The sequence below is a fragment of the Trachymyrmex septentrionalis genome, unplaced genomic scaffold (genome assembly GCF_001594115.1).
Source record: "Trachymyrmex septentrionalis isolate Tsep2-gDNA-1 unplaced genomic scaffold, Tsep1.0 scaffold87, whole genome shotgun sequence".
NCBI lineage: Eukaryota > Metazoa > Arthropoda > Insecta > Hymenoptera > Formicidae > Trachymyrmex > Trachymyrmex septentrionalis.
Window position 1 is genome coordinate 2578422 of NW_017306059.1, and position 16986 is coordinate 2595407.

Below are 16986 nucleotides of genomic sequence, written 5' to 3' on the forward strand. Positions count from 1 at the left end.
GTAATGACTCATACAAGCGGTTACGAATTGATTTGATTTACGGACCTGTCCGATTTTTCGATTTATGGGCTTGAAGTTTACGATGATTTCTTGCCTGCATTAAGTGTTCACAAAGATTTACGACGAATCTCCTCGACGAAAATAAAAGCGACCGCGGCTTCGAAGAAGGAAAAATTGTGCGTAAAACGCATCCAAGCTTTCGTCCTTGTAATTTCTCGCATGAATTATTTATTAAGATTTACACTACAATTGAGTACCCGTGTGTGTGTGTGTATTTCCCCCATCACTTTTTACGATACTCATATACAATTCATGCTATTTGGGATGCAATTCGATTTTCTTACACTCGATTGAACCGAACATTAAATTTTCTGTGTCACTACCTTCTTAACGGGAAAATGCTTTTAGCAAAAGAGCGATTATGTTTCCTATTGAGATATTTATCAATGAAATGAAGTCAAGTCGAACGCATTATTGCAGAGTAATGCAGAGTGACAAGTTATATAAGAAATAAGTGACACAGTTCTGTAAAATATATCGCTATTATCGCAAATGTTCTTCAATAAACAAATACATTATCCTCTACATATATCCTTGTGTGTAAACGTGCTGCATTTACGTGGCCATCATGGCTTTCCGGTACGTGTACTATAATTGGCCGGGTTGTCAATGAAAGTGTCAATCATTCTCTTTCGCAGACAGATAAAAAAATATAAATCAATTCGACTGGAATGCAATTATTCGAGGCATTCTATTTCCGTGACGTGGAAAGCCAAGATTATGGCCTGTGCTCTGAAGAGAAAAGATATTTATTCCTAATAAATAAATAAACTGGAAAAAATAAAAAATAAAAAAGGAAGGAAATGGAAATCCTGCCATACCTGCGTCTTCCACGAGAGAGACTACAACAAACATTATCCTAAAGTAGTTTAACATTTACGTATCTATATACCGTAAGTTAAATTATTCATTATCTTGTTTGAGAGATGTGTACGATGTAATCCGGTAATCGGGAATCGATGACATGTACGGAATGTGCTGAGTGAGAGCGTGTGTGTCGTTTCATGTATGTCGAAATTTCATGCGCTCGCGTTAAGACCAACGGTGCGCGTAACTTGTTATTGAATTCTGGTATATCTTTAGCGATTAGAACAATTAATCTCAGCATATATGGACGGAGAAATTACGAGGACGAGATTTATCGATTTTACTCGCATATTTTATCCTTTCTTGTCGTATTAATTCTTCGCTTGACGCTCTCCGTGCGAACGAAAGATTAAAAAAAAAAATTGACGTTTCTTCTTTATCACGTAGAAACTTCGTAACGAAGTCTTGTACTAGGATAAAAATTATCGTCGAAGCTGTAATCGCTCTGTAAACTGAGCCTGCGTGGTTTCCCGCAGTCGATTACTGTAAAACACAAATGTACATACTTACACTGCACTAATTTAGTATTGCCGCTAAGTATTACAACTAGTCACATAAGCCAAAAGTTTGTTACTCTCGCAGAAGTTTTCTTTTTTTCAGTTTTGTAAAATAAAGGAGATGAGAAAAACCCGAAGAATGTCACAATTGCGTTTTCTTCCCTTTAGATCTTCTCACCTTACACATCCCTCCGTAAAACTAATAGCACGAAACAGAACATCAATACTTGTCAACGATATGACAGACATGTTGCGCGTCTTCATAAAACTGTTCAAGAAACAATCATTTTTCATCCATAACAGGAACTCGATTATTTTCACACTAAAGGAACATATGGATCCTTGGAATTTATTAAAGTTTCTTGTTATATTATTTTTATTTTTTCAAAGAATTTTTCAAGTTGAATTACATAGCTTGAATTTATATGCTACAAGATTTATTTATATTTGGAATTTGCTGCATATACTTATAAATTAAAGTGATCGATTTTATCGATTCGAGTCGGAGGACCTTTTCCACAAGTCGAAAAAACAAAACTTTTCAGCATTGTTACGTTATCGAATAATTTAACAGTTTCATGTGATATTGACGTTTGGCAAAGAAATTACGTTATGTATTCCTATCATTAATTCTCTTTTCTATTATATTCTGTATACATATAAAACTTGCATAGAATTGTATATTGAACATTTTCCTATTGTTTGCAAGTGGCACAGCTATGTTTCGCGATAATCCTGCAATATGTTTTTACTGTACGACAATCATCAGACAATGATCGCGGTAGCGGAAATGAATAACGCTCTCTCTCTGCGCAGCAATTCTTTTACGTAAGCGCAATACAAGCGGAGCAAACGCTACGTATTGTACACCGTACGCCCCCGTTTCCGCTTTCATTTTCAACGTGCGTGTTCACACCGGAGACTAACAGTCGCTGTTGAAAGAGTCGGGATTATTTTCTATATATAGCTAACAAACGCGCGTGCGAAAATTTTCTGTAACGAAGGTTACCTATGTTTCACCAGTGTCAACTTTATAGTGATCTTTAACGAAGCCGATTAGCAGGTACGTAACTGATTCATTTTTTGCTAGTGTTACATGAATAACTGCAAAAAACTTCTCGTATCACTTTGCATCTTTGCAGTTCTCTGCGTTATGATATTCAGAGACATATTTTAATATACCACCACTTAATTAATATACAAATGGCTTTTATTGCCCTTCAAAGTAATCCCCCTTTTAGACACTACTCTGACAACGTTTGTACAGCTTATGGAAACTACGAAAAGTCATCTTTGAATATCGCCTTAAGTTTTTGTTGTCACAGAGTTTCCGCAAGCTGTCATTATTAGAAGGAAGATAGAACGAATATTGTCAGAAGTGTAATGTCTGCAGAGGGAATTATTTTGAAGGACAATAAAAATTATTTGTATATTAATTAAGAAGTATTTACTTTCTCATGATATTCATCGAACTTCTCGTTGCTACGTCACGTATATTAAATATAATACTACTTTATATTGTGAAGGTGACGCGTGCCTGCGTGTGAAAGCGGTCGAGTAGTAGTCGACAGGTCCCGGATTTGATCTCGACCCTCTTATGCGTTCCATGTATGCGTCGGGTTTTATAAAAGATTGATTGAAGATTGTGAGTGAAGGAGTGCGAAATGACTAGGCTAACACCTGCTTCGAGAATCCATATACAGAGAATTCACATATGAGAATGCACTACTCTTTAGTATTAAATATAAATAGTAAAAAATTCTAATTTATGCATATTTAATTTATCAATTATTTGCATTCTACAAATGTTTGAAGATGCTAATTTTATGATTTTTTTTTTTTTTCAATATTTTCGAGAATCAAGAGGAATAAAACGAATAAACGCATATTATTGTTCGAAAGATCGAACTTGTGATATTGAGAATTTGCGGATTTACAAGTGTATTATTTGTTCTTCGCTTTCACTTTCGTCTTCTTCCGCATTAATCTTGATTAAGTACTTCAGGAAGCGTTTCTAATTTCTCCTTCAATCAATTGTAAAATATATAATATTTATGCAATCATCTTTTAAAATGTGTCACCACTTCCTACATAGAATATGCCAACCACGATTTAATGATGACTTCTCTGACTAATTTAGAATATTATTTTTTTAGCGAATGATTTATGTATTAAACGGAGTTATGAATGAAAAGAATGAGAATTTCGAGAAATAGTTAAAAAATTTTCGGTTAAAAGCGAATGATTTACTTTTAAAAAATTTTAATTAGATACGTGAACAAAAATGCTACAAAAATATATTATGCATAAAAAGGCAATGGTAATACAGTAAATGTTGATCTCTTCTCTAAAACAAGATTAGGCAAGGAATTTGTTACTAAAAGGACACGTTAGCTCATGAATTAGGTAATATTTGAAGATAATTTACAGAGTACAGAAGACGTAATAGACTCTTGTATTCTTATTAGCGTTAAATTTACGATTGGAATATGTTTCAAGGTCTGTTAAACACTTTTTACTTAACGGCTTTCGCATACCGGCGACTCACTCGATGGAAAAGCACTTATGTATAATCGTGTATCGCGACCTATTATTATTGTATAAACTGATAATGCTCTGGAACGACAATTGACATTACCTACTTAGGGGAAAACGTATTGCCTATTAATTTATTGTAATACGAACACATTTTTTGAGGCGTTAAAGACATACGAGTTCTTGAGACCCATTACGGTCTTAAAAAAATTCTGAAGTTTTCAAGTGTATAAAAAAATTGCAATATTTAAACACAACATAAATATAATTAATCTATATGAGTAGAACCATAATGTAAAAAAATAAGATTGGAAAACATAAAATTATTGCAAATTATTTTACTATTTAAAAATTAAGAAAATGTCCTAGTATTTCTTTTTTTTTACCAAAATTCGTAATTTTAGTTTATGAGTTAACGAATCTTTACTAGAAGATTAAGTTATTTCTTATACATAACATTAAAGAAATTTTCTTCGTACAGTATTAATTCGAAAAGAGAGAAGACAAACTAAAAAGGAGATACAAAATTAAAGTAAAAATGTCGTAAAAATTTATTTTCTTAGAGTATAACTCAGCTGAGTTTTCAATGTACTTTAATAAGCATAAGTATAATATACGTTCGCTATAGAAAGAAGAATAATATAAAGATTGCAGGCTCATGCGGCTCTACGTCGCAAATAAATATATATAAGTAGACAGCAGTTCGTTTTCTGCTTCCCTTTCTTAATCTTTTCTTTTCGTTCTTTCCTGCTTCTTTCCCTTCTCTCATTCCCCTTTATTTTTTTCTTCCTTTTTATTCTTTTTATTCTCTTCTTTTCGCGTGCCTTCCTAACATTTCTTCTTTTCAAGAGAGCCTTTGATACCAGCGGCTACCCCTCGATGGGGGCTCTGTTCCTCCCTCCCTTTCTTTCTTCCTTTCTTTCTTTTACTCTCCGTTAGCGGCCTGTAATTATATCACCGCTACAATGTTCACCCCGCTTGCAACATCCTGCTGTCTCTTCCGAGAAAGAAACGTTTTTGCCGTGTCACGTATGCAAAAGCCGTGCTTGTGGTGGAGAGCTGCCATTGCTACCGCCGTCGCCGCCGTCGCCGCCGTCGCCGCCTCCATCGTCGCCGTCGCCGCCGCCGCCGTCGTTGAAGTTCGCGTGATATCGAATCACGCTGCATAGTTTTACGCTTCGGCGCGGTAACGTTGTGAGTCAGCTTTTTTTTTGCGCGCTTGTCGTCGATTATTACGAAAACAACTACGCATTTATTCCGATGTTAAGAGAACAAGAAGAACGGATGATCGAGAATTCGATCGCGAAGTCAAGCCGAGCCGATTTCTTCGCGGTAAATTCATGGTAAGATATCTTCTGGATCCCCTTCTCCTTTTCTCTCCCGCTATCCTTCTGCTTTCCACCTCTCGCCATTCAACGTCGACTTGGTGTTGACAGCACGTGGAAATATCATTGCATTAATTTCCTGAAGCAAAGAGGCTCCTTCTACCTCTCCTCGAGATTCAGCGATCTTAATCCAGATCAATCATGTTGCGTAGGCAGATTCTCAGATTAAAAGATGACCAAGGGGGACGTCCTAAATTTCTTTATTTTATTCTTTTGATTTCGTCAACTGGCGCGAAGATAATTATTAAAAAATTCTTAAACAGAAATTTTAAGAGAATTTCATCATTATTCGTTTAGTTAAATTACCTTTATACCTCCAGACGAGAAATGTGATATGATTAAACAAATTTACGGAACGGGGCAAAGTTGAAAACTTTTCCTCAAAAGCGACATATGTAAAATATGTCGTCATAAAAGAGAGAAAAAAATAACTTGCGTAACGATAACGAGTAACGATTAGATGGCAGGATAAAGAGATAAATAATCAATGATTATAATAAATGTTGATGGTTTTCCTTAGTAACTATGTGTGAACATAGCAACCGCAATGACGATATCGTAAGGACGGCCATACTCGTTCAAGTAAACTCGTCAAGTATGTTTGCGCAAGCCACTTGTGCAAGTTTACTTGAACTTTTGTGTGATAGAAAACTGCTTTCTTATATATATATATATATATATATATATATATATATATATATATAGTTACAACTGCGACAAGTTTACCTGAACGTGTGTAGCCGGCCTTATGATTCTGTCGTCATTGCGTTCGCCACATTCACGTTCTTGAACTTGCACAACTTGACTTGGTCGCACTTGGTACGACGATCAGTTACGATCTATCAACGGAGAGAGGTACCAGCGCGTCGAATCACGAGAAGACTCGAGGAGCTACGACTCACGCGATCAACTATTTTCCGATTGTTATTGCATCGCGCCTGACGAGCGAGTATCAGTAAATACGCTCATTTGATCATCTCATCAAACTTTTCTTAACTTACTGTTACAGGAAAATCACGTAATTTATATAATTTGGAGCAGCTTTCATAATTTTTTTAATTCTATATAAATGTTTTCTTTCTTTCAAAATCACACGATAAGAATTTATATTACAATAAAATTGATTAAACAGATTCCTAAATGAAAGTTTTCCTCAATCACAAAATCTCAGGTTATCCATTTTCTACGAAAAAAAAAAAAATGCATTTTTAATTTACATGAGTAAGAATCAACTATTAATTATCACTTTTACTTTTATTATATAAATAATTTGATATATCAATAATGATACGTCAAATGCATTCTTGTTTATTAAAACTGTTTATATTTGTAAATATGTCGTGAGTTTCCTGACGGTGATAATTTCTTAAATTTTTTCGTAAGAGTACAATAAATCGAATTGAAGGTGAAGGCTGACGTCTTTTGCAGTTTGTAGCTAGTTGAAGTTCGTGGAAAGAATTAAAGAATTAAAACGGTCGGAGACCGAGAAGAATGTCAACGGCTCGAAAAGAGGCAGATAAATATTATTTACTACGATCCTCCCGCGCTAACTCGAGCACGAAGATGAAGTTACTTGCGATAGTTCCCGCCCTTTTTCCTTGGTTAATGATAGTCGATTGCGTGTTGACTACGAGAATTTGTGGTCCAGAGACGGGAGACGGTAAGTTTTAAAATCACAGTGTAACAACAACGTGATTCCTAATATAATAGCAAACTTTAATAAGAAATGCAACATATAAATCGTATCGTCGTGACGATTTATTAAATATAAATGTCAAGATCGACGAATTTTCTAATTAATGTTTACATGTAGATTAACTTTAATCTCAGTTTAATTTATTCTTTATCTTTTTCTTAGAATTATAAAAAGTGAGTTAAATTGAAATTAAAGTTAGCTTACGTATTGGTATGAGGAAATATTTTTATTATGACTTATGCAATCATGTTAATGCATGTTTTCGTTTCGCGAAGCAACAATTGCTCCTGTTTTCGACAAAGAGATTATTGTCATTGAAATTATTGCAACGAGCACGTTCATTACCGAGTGTCCTTGCATCGAAACACCTGTTCCTCGTTTCAGATTTCCAACGCGCGCATGTCGGCCTGATTATATCGCCTATAATGTCCATTCGAATGATACGGGAGATCGAGATTTATTGGAATCACGCCAGGTATCGACCGGGCGATACGATCGCTCTTTACACGGGCGAGCCCACGAACGGCCTCGAGCCAATTTATACCCTGATACCAAACGCACCGAGTGGTATAAAGAGGACCGGATTGCAGGCTACGTTTGTTCCCACCTCGAATCTCACGTTCGTTCAGCAATGCCTACGTACGTACGTGACATATATATTCACACACACACACACACACATCGCAATTACATAATTTCGATATAGATTATTAATCAAGTATGTTATACGTAATTATATATGTACGAGCAATTTTTTTATATTTTTCCAAACATGGTTTTTTTTCTAAAACAAACAATACGAAAGTTGTCCCTTTAATTATTTTTGATGTTTTTTCATTATTATTTTTATTATACTAAAAAGTAATTGAACAAAAGAAGGATGTATGAACATGTTTTATATACAATTATATATGTTTATGTATGTTTACACGTATTTATATATATTCATGCATGAAAAAATTTTTTTCTTCTTTATACTCTTCATACATTTGGAATCTATCTTCCCGTATATTCGTAAGCTCTATACTACTATAGAAGAATCGTTTTTATGATATTGATAATCGAACGTTAATTTCTTTAAAATAAAATTTCATAGAGTTTATATTCTTATCTACCGATGTGATTATAGATTTGTATCTGTTAAGAACAGATTTGATTCATAAATAGATATAAATTGATAAATCAAGATTTATTATAAAGCTCATGATACAAAAAAGAATGAATTTAATGAAACTGAATATAAATTTTTTTTATTATTAATTAGTCTCGTTTTAACATTAAAAAATAATTTGTTATTGACTTATGCTCAATTTCTTCACTTCTAGATAAGTTGTGGATATATCTTATTCAGGAGATATCTCTATTGTAATCTGGAAGATATATGGATAAAGTTATCTATAGAGGTGAAAAATTGGGCATTACTTTTTATTAAGAATAATACCTAACGAATTATTTTTTAGAATTTTTTTAGAATTAGTAACTACTTACTTTTACAACGTAATTTTTCCTGTCTTATATATGCAAATAATAAATATAAGCATAGAGATGTTTTTGTGAATATTTTTAAACAATATATTATATACAGCGAGTCTCGAGCGTAGTTTTTAAATTATAAAAATCCTTTCATATATTTATATTTATTATAATGCACAAAAGATATTGTTTTGTTCATCTGAATTTATTGCAAGAACTAAATTACTTTTTATAATTCGAGAAAAACTTTTTTATACTTCGAGAAACAGTCCAAAGGCTGTTATATTTATGTCTATTATTTTTTTCTTGTCATATATTTTGGTGGTTTACATATATCCGAGCTTAACACAGAATTTCGCTTTAATAGAGTACCATGTTGCTTGGCTGAGAAATGACACGGTAAGGATGACAAATTGTCTGCAAACACAGCCTCACTGGATGTCGGAGAAGAGGGCTATCTTAGGATCACTGCCGATGAGCAGGGTGTTCTTACCCGGTACTCACGATTCTGCGTCTTACGCGATACACGAAAAAGCGAATTCCGAGAATATCGTCGAGAAATATGTGATAACGCAGGTAAATTCTGAATTAATAATACAAATTAAACAATTGAATATTTGCGTGAATAAATCAGATAATCTACATATCTTTATCTCGTTGCATCAATATTAATTCCGAATCAAAAGTCGCATGACTACAAAATCTTTATTATTTCTACATAAGTTTTTCGATTGATTCAAAATTGATTCGAGATTTCCTTTCAATTTAAATAGATTGCAAAATTGATTCGAGACTTCTTTTTGATTCAAATAACAAAACGTTTGTCACGCTCGAATAAAGTTTAATCTACGATATGCTCTTTGTTTTCTATTTCTTTCTTTTTATTGCTTGCTTTTACCCTCTTTATAGCCATACTCTTTATAACCATTTTATCGACAAATATTGCTTGTCTCTTCCGAAGTTAACTTTTATCTCGAGCAATAAGAAATAAAGAAACAGGATAAGAGGCAAAAAGTAAAAAGAAATAGGAAGCAAAGATTGTAGATCAAGCTTAATTGGCGAAAATATTTAAGCGACATTAAAGAGAGCTTACGCATTAAAGTCAGATAAGAATTAAATATGGAATAACCGTTGCTGGTAATCGTTAGGATAATTAAACTGCAGGATGTAGACGTGCTCGCGCAATTGATCTACGGAGTTAGATATCTCGACATCAGAGTCGGACACTATCCCAATACTAATTCAGTGTGGTGGGTGAATCATGGAGTATTCAGAACTGTTCCTATGCAGACCATCATAAATCAGGTGAAGACCTTCCTCGACAAGACGAACGAGATCGTAATATTCGACATCCAGGAATTTCCAGTTGGTAATATATTTTAGCGTTAAAACAAATGGCCAATAATTCTTATTCAGGCAAAAATAGTACAGCCATGAATGCAACATTCTTTTCTGTGCTCTTTAAAATACATTTGAAATACTGTTATGCCAGAATGCCATGTTGAATTTATTCGCAATACTCTTACATTAAAAATGCCATTGATTCAAAAGATTATTAATTTAGTGTAAAATTTTATATAATAAACAAAAAACAAAAATTAATGGATTTTGGGAATCAGTGAATTAAATTATAAGAGCCTTCGTCATACATTCGGAAATCATATTAGATTTCTAAAATGCTTTACTTATTATCTGACCTAATTATCACTATCGGAACTAATCCTATCTACGATCTTATTTGTTTCGTATCGAACCGAAACGAGCACAACAGATTATGAATATTATAAATGAAACATAGAGACAAAACACAAGGCTAACATTACATCATGATGTAATTTATCACTACTCAATTAATGACAATAACAACAGCAAGATTATGCAAGTCGTAGCTAGGACTTATATAAATTATTATATAAATTATATCTATAAAATAAATAATTTTATTATTTATGTGAAAATATATTCTGATGGTGTTGTTAGGCTTCGGAAAAAATCTGGCGGTACATCACGACTTCGTTGCATTCCTCGAGGAACAATTCGCCGGGTATTACTTGCCGAAAAGTTATGGGTGGACCAGTACGCTAAATACGATCTGGTCATCCGGGAAAAGACTTATTATTGGTTATGATGAGAGACGAGTCGTCAATCGCTACGAAAGTATATGGCCTTGTGTGACACATCAATGGGGAAATGTTAGGACTATCGAAGATTTGTTCAACCATCTGAATCGCATCGAAACGGAAAGTCTTGGGTATGTGAATCTTATATAAAGTCAAATATTAAGTAGTCCTAAACTATTCAAGACTATTCTTTTCATTATATTATACTTTTGTGATAATCTCGAGTGAGGTAATGTTTTTCGCAATAAATTATTCGTAGATTTAAGATTCTCACTAGTCATTAACAACATATTAATATTTTTATGAAGATGCTTATCAGCATCAAAAGTTGTTAAAATGTTTGTCAATTTAAAAAGTAATATTACTACTCTGATTCTACTGCGTTTCAAGACCGAAAAAGATTTCGGCGTGAGATTTGTAGAATGAGATATGTATATAAAGTCACATAGAAATATTTAAGCAATAAGATCCGACTGAACATAGGATTTTTCTTATTTAATTAGATCTACTTTTGATTTTAAGTATTTTCGCTACTTGAGAGATATTGTTTCAAGTCAAGTATTGACAGACGGGTATCTTAGTACGCTTAGTTCATCTAGAATCTATTAGATCTTAATAATGGCTGGACCGATTAAGTTTTTAATAGTCTCAATTGTTAGCTGGGTATCTTAAAAAAAAGATCTTTAATTTTGTTCTATATCTCTGTATAGCACAAAGAGATATAACGTAAATTTAGAGCTGGGCATGTATTTAAAATACTTTTATTTAAAGCACAGTATTTGCAATAAAAGTGTATTTTCACGAAGCACATAAAGGTATTACGTATTTTGTACTTAAAATTGAAAGATTGAAAGTTTTTTATATTTTATAACAATAAGATTGATTGTCAATCTTAATATTTGAAATGCAAAATACAAAACTTTTATATACTCCCATAAAATACAAAATACAAACTTATTTTTATGCGCTCCGTTAAAATATAAAATACAATTGTTTTACAAATATTGTTTTTTAAATAAAAGTATTTCAAATACATGCCCTGTGCAAATTTTAATTTCATCAATCTGGCGATTCTCATTTCAGACAACCTAGATCAATACCAAGATCGGCGATGGCAGAACTAACGCCCAACACGTGGGATGTAATTTTAAACCGGCTTGGAAGTATCCGCCAAATGGCGGAAAATGTTAATATCAACGTTACAAATTGGTACAACAGCAAATGGCAAAGCACTGCCAATATCGTTGCTGTCGATTTCGTCCGATCGTCCGGTATCATCGAAACCGCGATCGAATGGAACGAAAGACGAAATTCGCATTGTTAAAATCTTTCCTATTCCCTGTTAACGCGAGAATTGAAAAAAAAAAACGTACAAACTAAAGTTTATTAATGCACATTAATTCCAACAAATCAGTTTTTATACAAATAGTACTTAATAACTTATTATTTTGCTTCTACGATTTTATTTACAGTTACGTGTTGTACGAATATTAATAAATTTTATACACAAAATGGGCCATGTAATTAAGCAATATATAAAATAATAAAAAAATGTAAATATCTTTCAAAATATTCATTCTTTGTTTTTTCATTACTTTAAAAGTAAAAAATATAAACATATTTTCTTTTAATTTAAAAACCTATTAAATAATAATACTACTACGATGTATGTATGTGAATTCATCGCAGCGTTTAAAAAAAATCTAAGTACCTCGTTTTAATTAACGTAATTTAAATTTAGTTCACATAAAAATAATTACAGCAACCCTCTATTGAACCCTTTTCAAGAAATCTAGGTAACGCAGTTAATCGCATAATACGTTTGCTTTTTCGCGTGATCATTATAGTTCCGCCGGATGTGCAAATAATGTCTCTAGTCAAGGTAACCCAGAGAAACGAAATTGTCGTATACAGGTGCGCGATGCAACGAAATCAGTTCATCATCCGGTACAGACGATGTTAGTCGCGAATACGAAACTGACGAGATCTAATCTGTCGCGGTTCTTCTACATAGAAAACGATTTACATATAGATACAACTTATATATAGATTTTCAGAAAAAGAATCTGAGAGAGAATGATAATCTCTTTAAAAAGTCGACCGAGCTGCTATATTCCTTTTATGAAAAAGTCGTTTTATTAGATTTCGCTATTCGAAGTCAACTGACAACGTCGAGATCACCACTTATACGAAACTAGCAAACTTTTATTCTCATCGTGTGACCATCTCGTTTGCATTCATATCCAGAAAATGTGCTGCCTGTTGCTACTGCTTTTACTGCCGATCGTAACTTCGGAGCTGTGCGACAATCCTTGGTATCAGTACGATACCATATGCCAAAATAATTCTCTTTCTTGTCCTAGTGATCAAAAGTGCGTGTTCATCGAGTACTGCCCGGGGGTTGTATCCCTAATGGATCGAAACGCGCTTTCCTCTCACAGGTAAACGTGATTATTGTCTTTTTATATCAAAGGGACGAGTACATATTTACACACGTCGATTTTTTAAACGCAGATTACGACAAGCGGTATGCGGGTACGATCGAACACATGTAAAAATTTGCTGCAGCGTTAATAGTTACATCGAACGGCCAGTATATCCAGATAGAAATCTGGATGTATATCCGACGCAACTATCTTCGAATTTTCAGTGTGGAAGAAGTATTGTTCGGAGTAACGTAAACACTTTAGGATCGTATCCTTTTGTCGCAAGAATCGGTTTCATAAGCAAGTACTTTGCATATATACGGAAATACTTGTATTATACAGAAATTGTGTAATATACAGAATGTCCCAGAAATGTTAATTGTCTCTAAATTGTAACACCGTTGTAAAAAATCATCAATTTTTCATTGATGATATTAAAAGTACTGATAATTGGTTCCAAATTTATCAATAAAAATGCAAGACAAAGAATTTCTGTAACATCATCTGTGACACAGCAAAAATTATATACAATTTTGTTCGAAGGATGAGAAAGAGAGAAAGTTAACTATTTCTTTTATTATGTAAGACATGCGTTTTCAGACTGTTAGCAAGAATTCGCTTTTAGATACATTAACGGGTGAGATCAAATACTCGTGCAATGGCGTGATTGTTAATGAGCGTACTGTATTGACTACAGCTACATGCGCACTCGCGAAATCGGACAGATACAAATTGTACGTATATAGCAGTCGAAAATAAAATATAACGAATGATCGTTACTCATATTTTCGATCGTAGCATTAAATTATAGCATGCAGTAATTATAATAATTCTTATTTATCTTTAGATGCTCTGTGCTTATTGGTGAATATAATACAGAGTCGAATCCAGATTGCAATAATTTGTTTTGCGGACACAAAACCAGTAGCCACGACATATCGTATGTAGTAAAACATCCGGGCTACAACGCCGCAAGTTATTCCAACAACGTTGCCTTACTTCGCTTGAAGAAGGCTATCGAATTTACAGGTATGTACAGTTCTTAAATATACAGTCGAAGATACTGTGATGATCACAGCCTCATTATGGGAAGAAATAGCAATCCGGTCTTCTTCAGCCACAGCTCAACCAATCTGCTTTATACCGGAAGACAGATACGTCAGCCTAGGAAGTACATGCACTGTTGTCGGCTGGGGAAAATTGTTAGGTCAAAAAGGTATTGTATTAATAGAACAAACTATCATAAAGCATAAACTGTAAGCTGTGTTTATGTAACGTTCAAGTGCTGTAACCCTGTGATCCAGCGCAACCATTGACGCAACAGTCATTACAACTAGAACTCGTACCTAAGCAGCAGTGCTCGGACTATATAAGCCAAGCTCTATCTGTTGAATTATGCGCCAAAGGAAACTGTGAACCTTGCTCAAGTTACAGCGGTAGTCCTCTGTTATACAAATATGCGGATACGTATTTCCTGGTATGTTATCAACATAAATATTTACATATACTACAGATGTAGTTCACATATTTATGCTTTTCATTTTTTATTTTTTAATCAGGTTGGAATCCTATCATTTGGGTCTAGTTGTGACTCAAGCACCATTTTTCCGTCTGCATTTGTAAATGTACAGAGATATACAAAGTGGATTTCAGAAAATTCTTAAAGTTAGAAAAATATAAAAAACGTCTCGAAACGTTTTTTAAGAATGCCGATTGTAGTATTGCATTTTCACAAGTTTTATTTTTTGCAAATCTAAAATTGATTATTTATGTTTAAATATATTCAAATATTTGCCGCGTGTCATTTCCTTAGCCTCTTCTAGACCCAGTTGATAAGCTAAATCGTGCAGTCTTTTCACTTCCGAGATAAGCCCGGTCATTGACAAATTACCCAGTTCTGCAAGAAAATATTTTACGGTATTTAGCAATGAGATGAAGAATTATATGTTATGCAGCATATCAACTCACGATGCACATGGCTTATGTCATCCTGCGACATCGCAGCCCAAAAACATGGTTCTGTCTGCGGTGAATTTTGAGCAACAAACTCATGTACACCTGGAACTTCATTGCTCGCTACATATATGATGTATTGTGTATACATGACTCATAAATAATCCTTAAAAAATTTACTCACTCTGCTCAGGCCATAAATCAGGAGATGCTCTGTCCAATTTCTCTAGACTCATGAGACTCTCCTCTATGCAAGACAAATCTATAAAACAAGAGTCAACTATTTTTATTTTCTTTGCAGTTGAAATACTTTTATTATAATATTAAAAAACATTATATATATATACATATATACATATATGTAATCTGTTTAGTTTCAAATTTAATTAATAAAATTAGTAGATATAAAAGCATAAAGATTAATTTGTACTATTTTAGATATAAGAAAATAAAGCTGCATTGATTAGACTTAAGTATCTTATTCTATTTTGTTATATAAAATAAAAGCTCAACAAATAGATAAAACAGCATATGAAGTGTAAGTATTCAATATTCTACACATATAGTAAAATTTTGCAACAACAAGCTGATATTCATAGTCGATTCTTATAGTTCAAATATCAAGTCTTAAAATAAGAACGAACTATGAATACAATGATTTAGATATAACATCGACTTTTTTTTCCTTAAAAATCAGCATATATAATTATAATGACTGAGTGTTAAAAAATTGTCTACAAAGTAATAAATTAAAGTCATTTAAAGAAGTAACGTTAATAATATATTTCAATATATTTGTGTTGTATGATTATAACCCCAATATGTATACGTAACAGAGACAAAAGCACTCCAAAATGACAAGTACTTTTATGCATTTCTATAAAGCAAAGCATCAAACTTACCCGATTGATCCGCTGCTTCGTCAGTTGCCATAACGCTCACGTGAGAAAGCTGTAAATTTACTCTAGTGTTTTCCGAAGGACGCTTCAACGAATACTCGACGCGCATACAAAATGAAGTGAAATAAACCGAACGAAATACTTTACACACGGATCTTTTATTCCTTATGAAAATGCTCGAATAACAGACTAACAACTACGCGCATCAATCGTCACGTATCGTTCTCTCGTATCTCCTGTCTGCGCAGTTCCTTCGCTAACTCGGCTTGCTGCTGCAGAATGTAGACATTTTCTGCCTTTCGGCGCTCTCGTCGTTCGATATCGCGTATCACACCCAAGTGCAGTTGCTGCCTGAAACGTTTTTATAATCCAATGTTAGTTGTGAGAACAGCGAAACGTCTTTCAACGCGATATCTACCTGTCGTAAGACTGCTTGTAATACACGTAGCCTATTATTCCGATGGACGTCATGCAACATAAACCGAAAGTGACTTTAGACGCGTTCGACATTCTCGAAGAGAAGAGTGCGCAGTTATCACCGTGAAATTGCTCGCGCGAGGCACGACGGGATAATCGATTATTGTCGATTCTCGCGCGCGTTATTTAACTTTCGTCAATTCAAAATTCGAAGACTGCTTTATATTTTTATTCAATTTGCAATGTTTAAAGGAAGTGAACTTGAGAAAAGACAGAAACCTAATGGTATTACCGCTGGTATTCATAGTCGGTTTTTATATTCAAGACTGTCTTAAGTTCTGTCTTGAGATGTCATGAATCAATAAGAGGGCCGCATTAGCATCTTAAGACATTACTTAAGACGGTCTCGAAATAAGAAATTAATTATGATTAAAATCAATTATGAATACCAACCTAAGACTTCTTTACTGTAATTCTTAATTGAAAAAGTTCTTCAGTCTTTTTATATTATATAAAAATTTAATCAAAATTTAAGAATAAATGTGTCATTAATATTACCATCAACGAGATATTATTAAAGATACCGTCAATCCAAATTTTTAGTGGCATAAAAAGGGCACAAAGGGTTCGGAGGTAATTGAAGAACGCTGACATTATC

General features: G+C 33.5%; 3 protein-coding genes across 7 annotated transcripts; 1 reads left to right on the top strand and 2 right to left on the bottom strand.

Moving 5' to 3' along the window:
- The first annotated feature begins 2073 nt into the window (after window positions 1–2073).
- Window positions 2074–12065, top strand: LOC108755270 (PI-PLC X domain-containing protein 1-like). 4 transcript variants are annotated; one of them, XM_018498184.1, is made up of 7 exons: window positions 2074–2487; window positions 6773–7004; window positions 7425–7679; window positions 8881–9089; window positions 9678–9882; window positions 10494–10764; window positions 11717–12065. In XM_018498184.1, the coding sequence occupies exons 2-7, from the start codon at window positions 6836–6838 to the stop codon at window positions 11955–11957; spliced, it is 1350 nt and encodes a 449-aa protein (XP_018353686.1). In that variant the 5' UTR covers window positions 2074–2487; window positions 6773–6835; the 3' UTR covers window positions 11958–12065. The 4 variants fall into 4 exon arrangements, with proteins under 4 accessions (XP_018353686.1, XP_018353687.1, XP_018353685.1 ...); XM_018498185.1 differs by lacking the exon at window positions 2074–2487 and adding an exon at window positions 4728–5302; XM_018498183.1 differs by lacking the exon at window positions 2074–2487 and adding an exon at window positions 6065–6299.
- Window positions 12066–14085: 2020 nt separating this feature from the next.
- LOC108755488 (protein lin-52 homolog) lies at window positions 14086–16031 on the bottom strand. 2 transcript variants are annotated; one of them, XR_001939770.1, is made up of 5 exons: window positions 15915–16031; window positions 15197–15274; window positions 15028–15123; window positions 14406–14956; window positions 14086–14249 (listed from the first exon to the last, which is right to left on the bottom strand). XR_001939770.1 is itself a non-coding variant. In XM_018498520.1 (4 exons), exons 1-4 carry the CDS (start codon window positions 16018–16020, stop codon window positions 14823–14825), a joined length of 414 nt encoding a protein of 137 aa, XP_018354022.1. In that variant the 5' UTR covers window positions 16021–16031; the 3' UTR covers window positions 14086–14822. The 2 variants fall into 2 exon arrangements, 1 of the variants encoding a protein (XP_018354022.1); XM_018498520.1 differs by having other exon boundaries at window positions 14086–14956.
- A 72-nt stretch (window positions 16032–16103) lies between these two features.
- On the bottom strand, window positions 16104–16436 carry LOC108755490 (protein PET117 homolog, mitochondrial). Its single transcript, XM_018498521.1, has 2 exons — window positions 16330–16436; window positions 16104–16262 (listed from the first exon to the last, which is right to left on the bottom strand). Exons 1-2 carry the CDS (start codon window positions 16419–16421, stop codon window positions 16124–16126), a joined length of 231 nt encoding a protein of 76 aa, XP_018354023.1. The 5' UTR covers window positions 16422–16436; the 3' UTR covers window positions 16104–16123.
- Window positions 16437–16986: the final 550 nt, after the last annotated feature.

Coding starts and splice junctions, on each gene's coding strand:
- LOC108755270 (XM_018498184.1), top strand. CDS start 6,836: ATGTCAACGGCTCGAAAAGAGGCAGATAAATATTATTTACTACGATCC. Junction 7,680..8,880: donor GTTCGTTCAGCAATGCCTAC/GTACGTACGTGA, acceptor TCGCTTTAATAG/AGTACCATGTTGCTTGGCTG. Junction 9,090..9,677: donor AGAAATATGTGATAACGCAG/GTAAATTCTGAA, acceptor ATTAAACTGCAG/GATGTAGACGTGCTCGCGCA.
- LOC108755488 (XM_018498520.1), bottom strand. CDS start 16,020: ATGCGCGTCGAGTATTCGTTGAAGCGTCCTTCGGAAAACACTAGAGTA. Junction 15,124..15,196: donor TGATTTATGGCCTGAGCAGA/GTGAGTAAATTT, acceptor CGAGCAATGAAG/TTCCAGGTGTACATGAGTTT. Junction 14,957..15,027: donor TGACATAAGCCATGTGCATC/GTGAGTTGATAT, acceptor ATTTTCTTGCAG/AACTGGGTAATTTGTCAATG.
- LOC108755490 (XM_018498521.1), bottom strand. CDS start 16,421: ATGTCGAACGCGTCTAAAGTCACTTTCGGTTTATGTTGCATGACGTCC. Junction 16,263..16,329: donor TACAAGCAGTCTTACGACAG/GTAGATATCGCG, acceptor AAAACGTTTCAG/GCAGCAACTGCACTTGGGTG.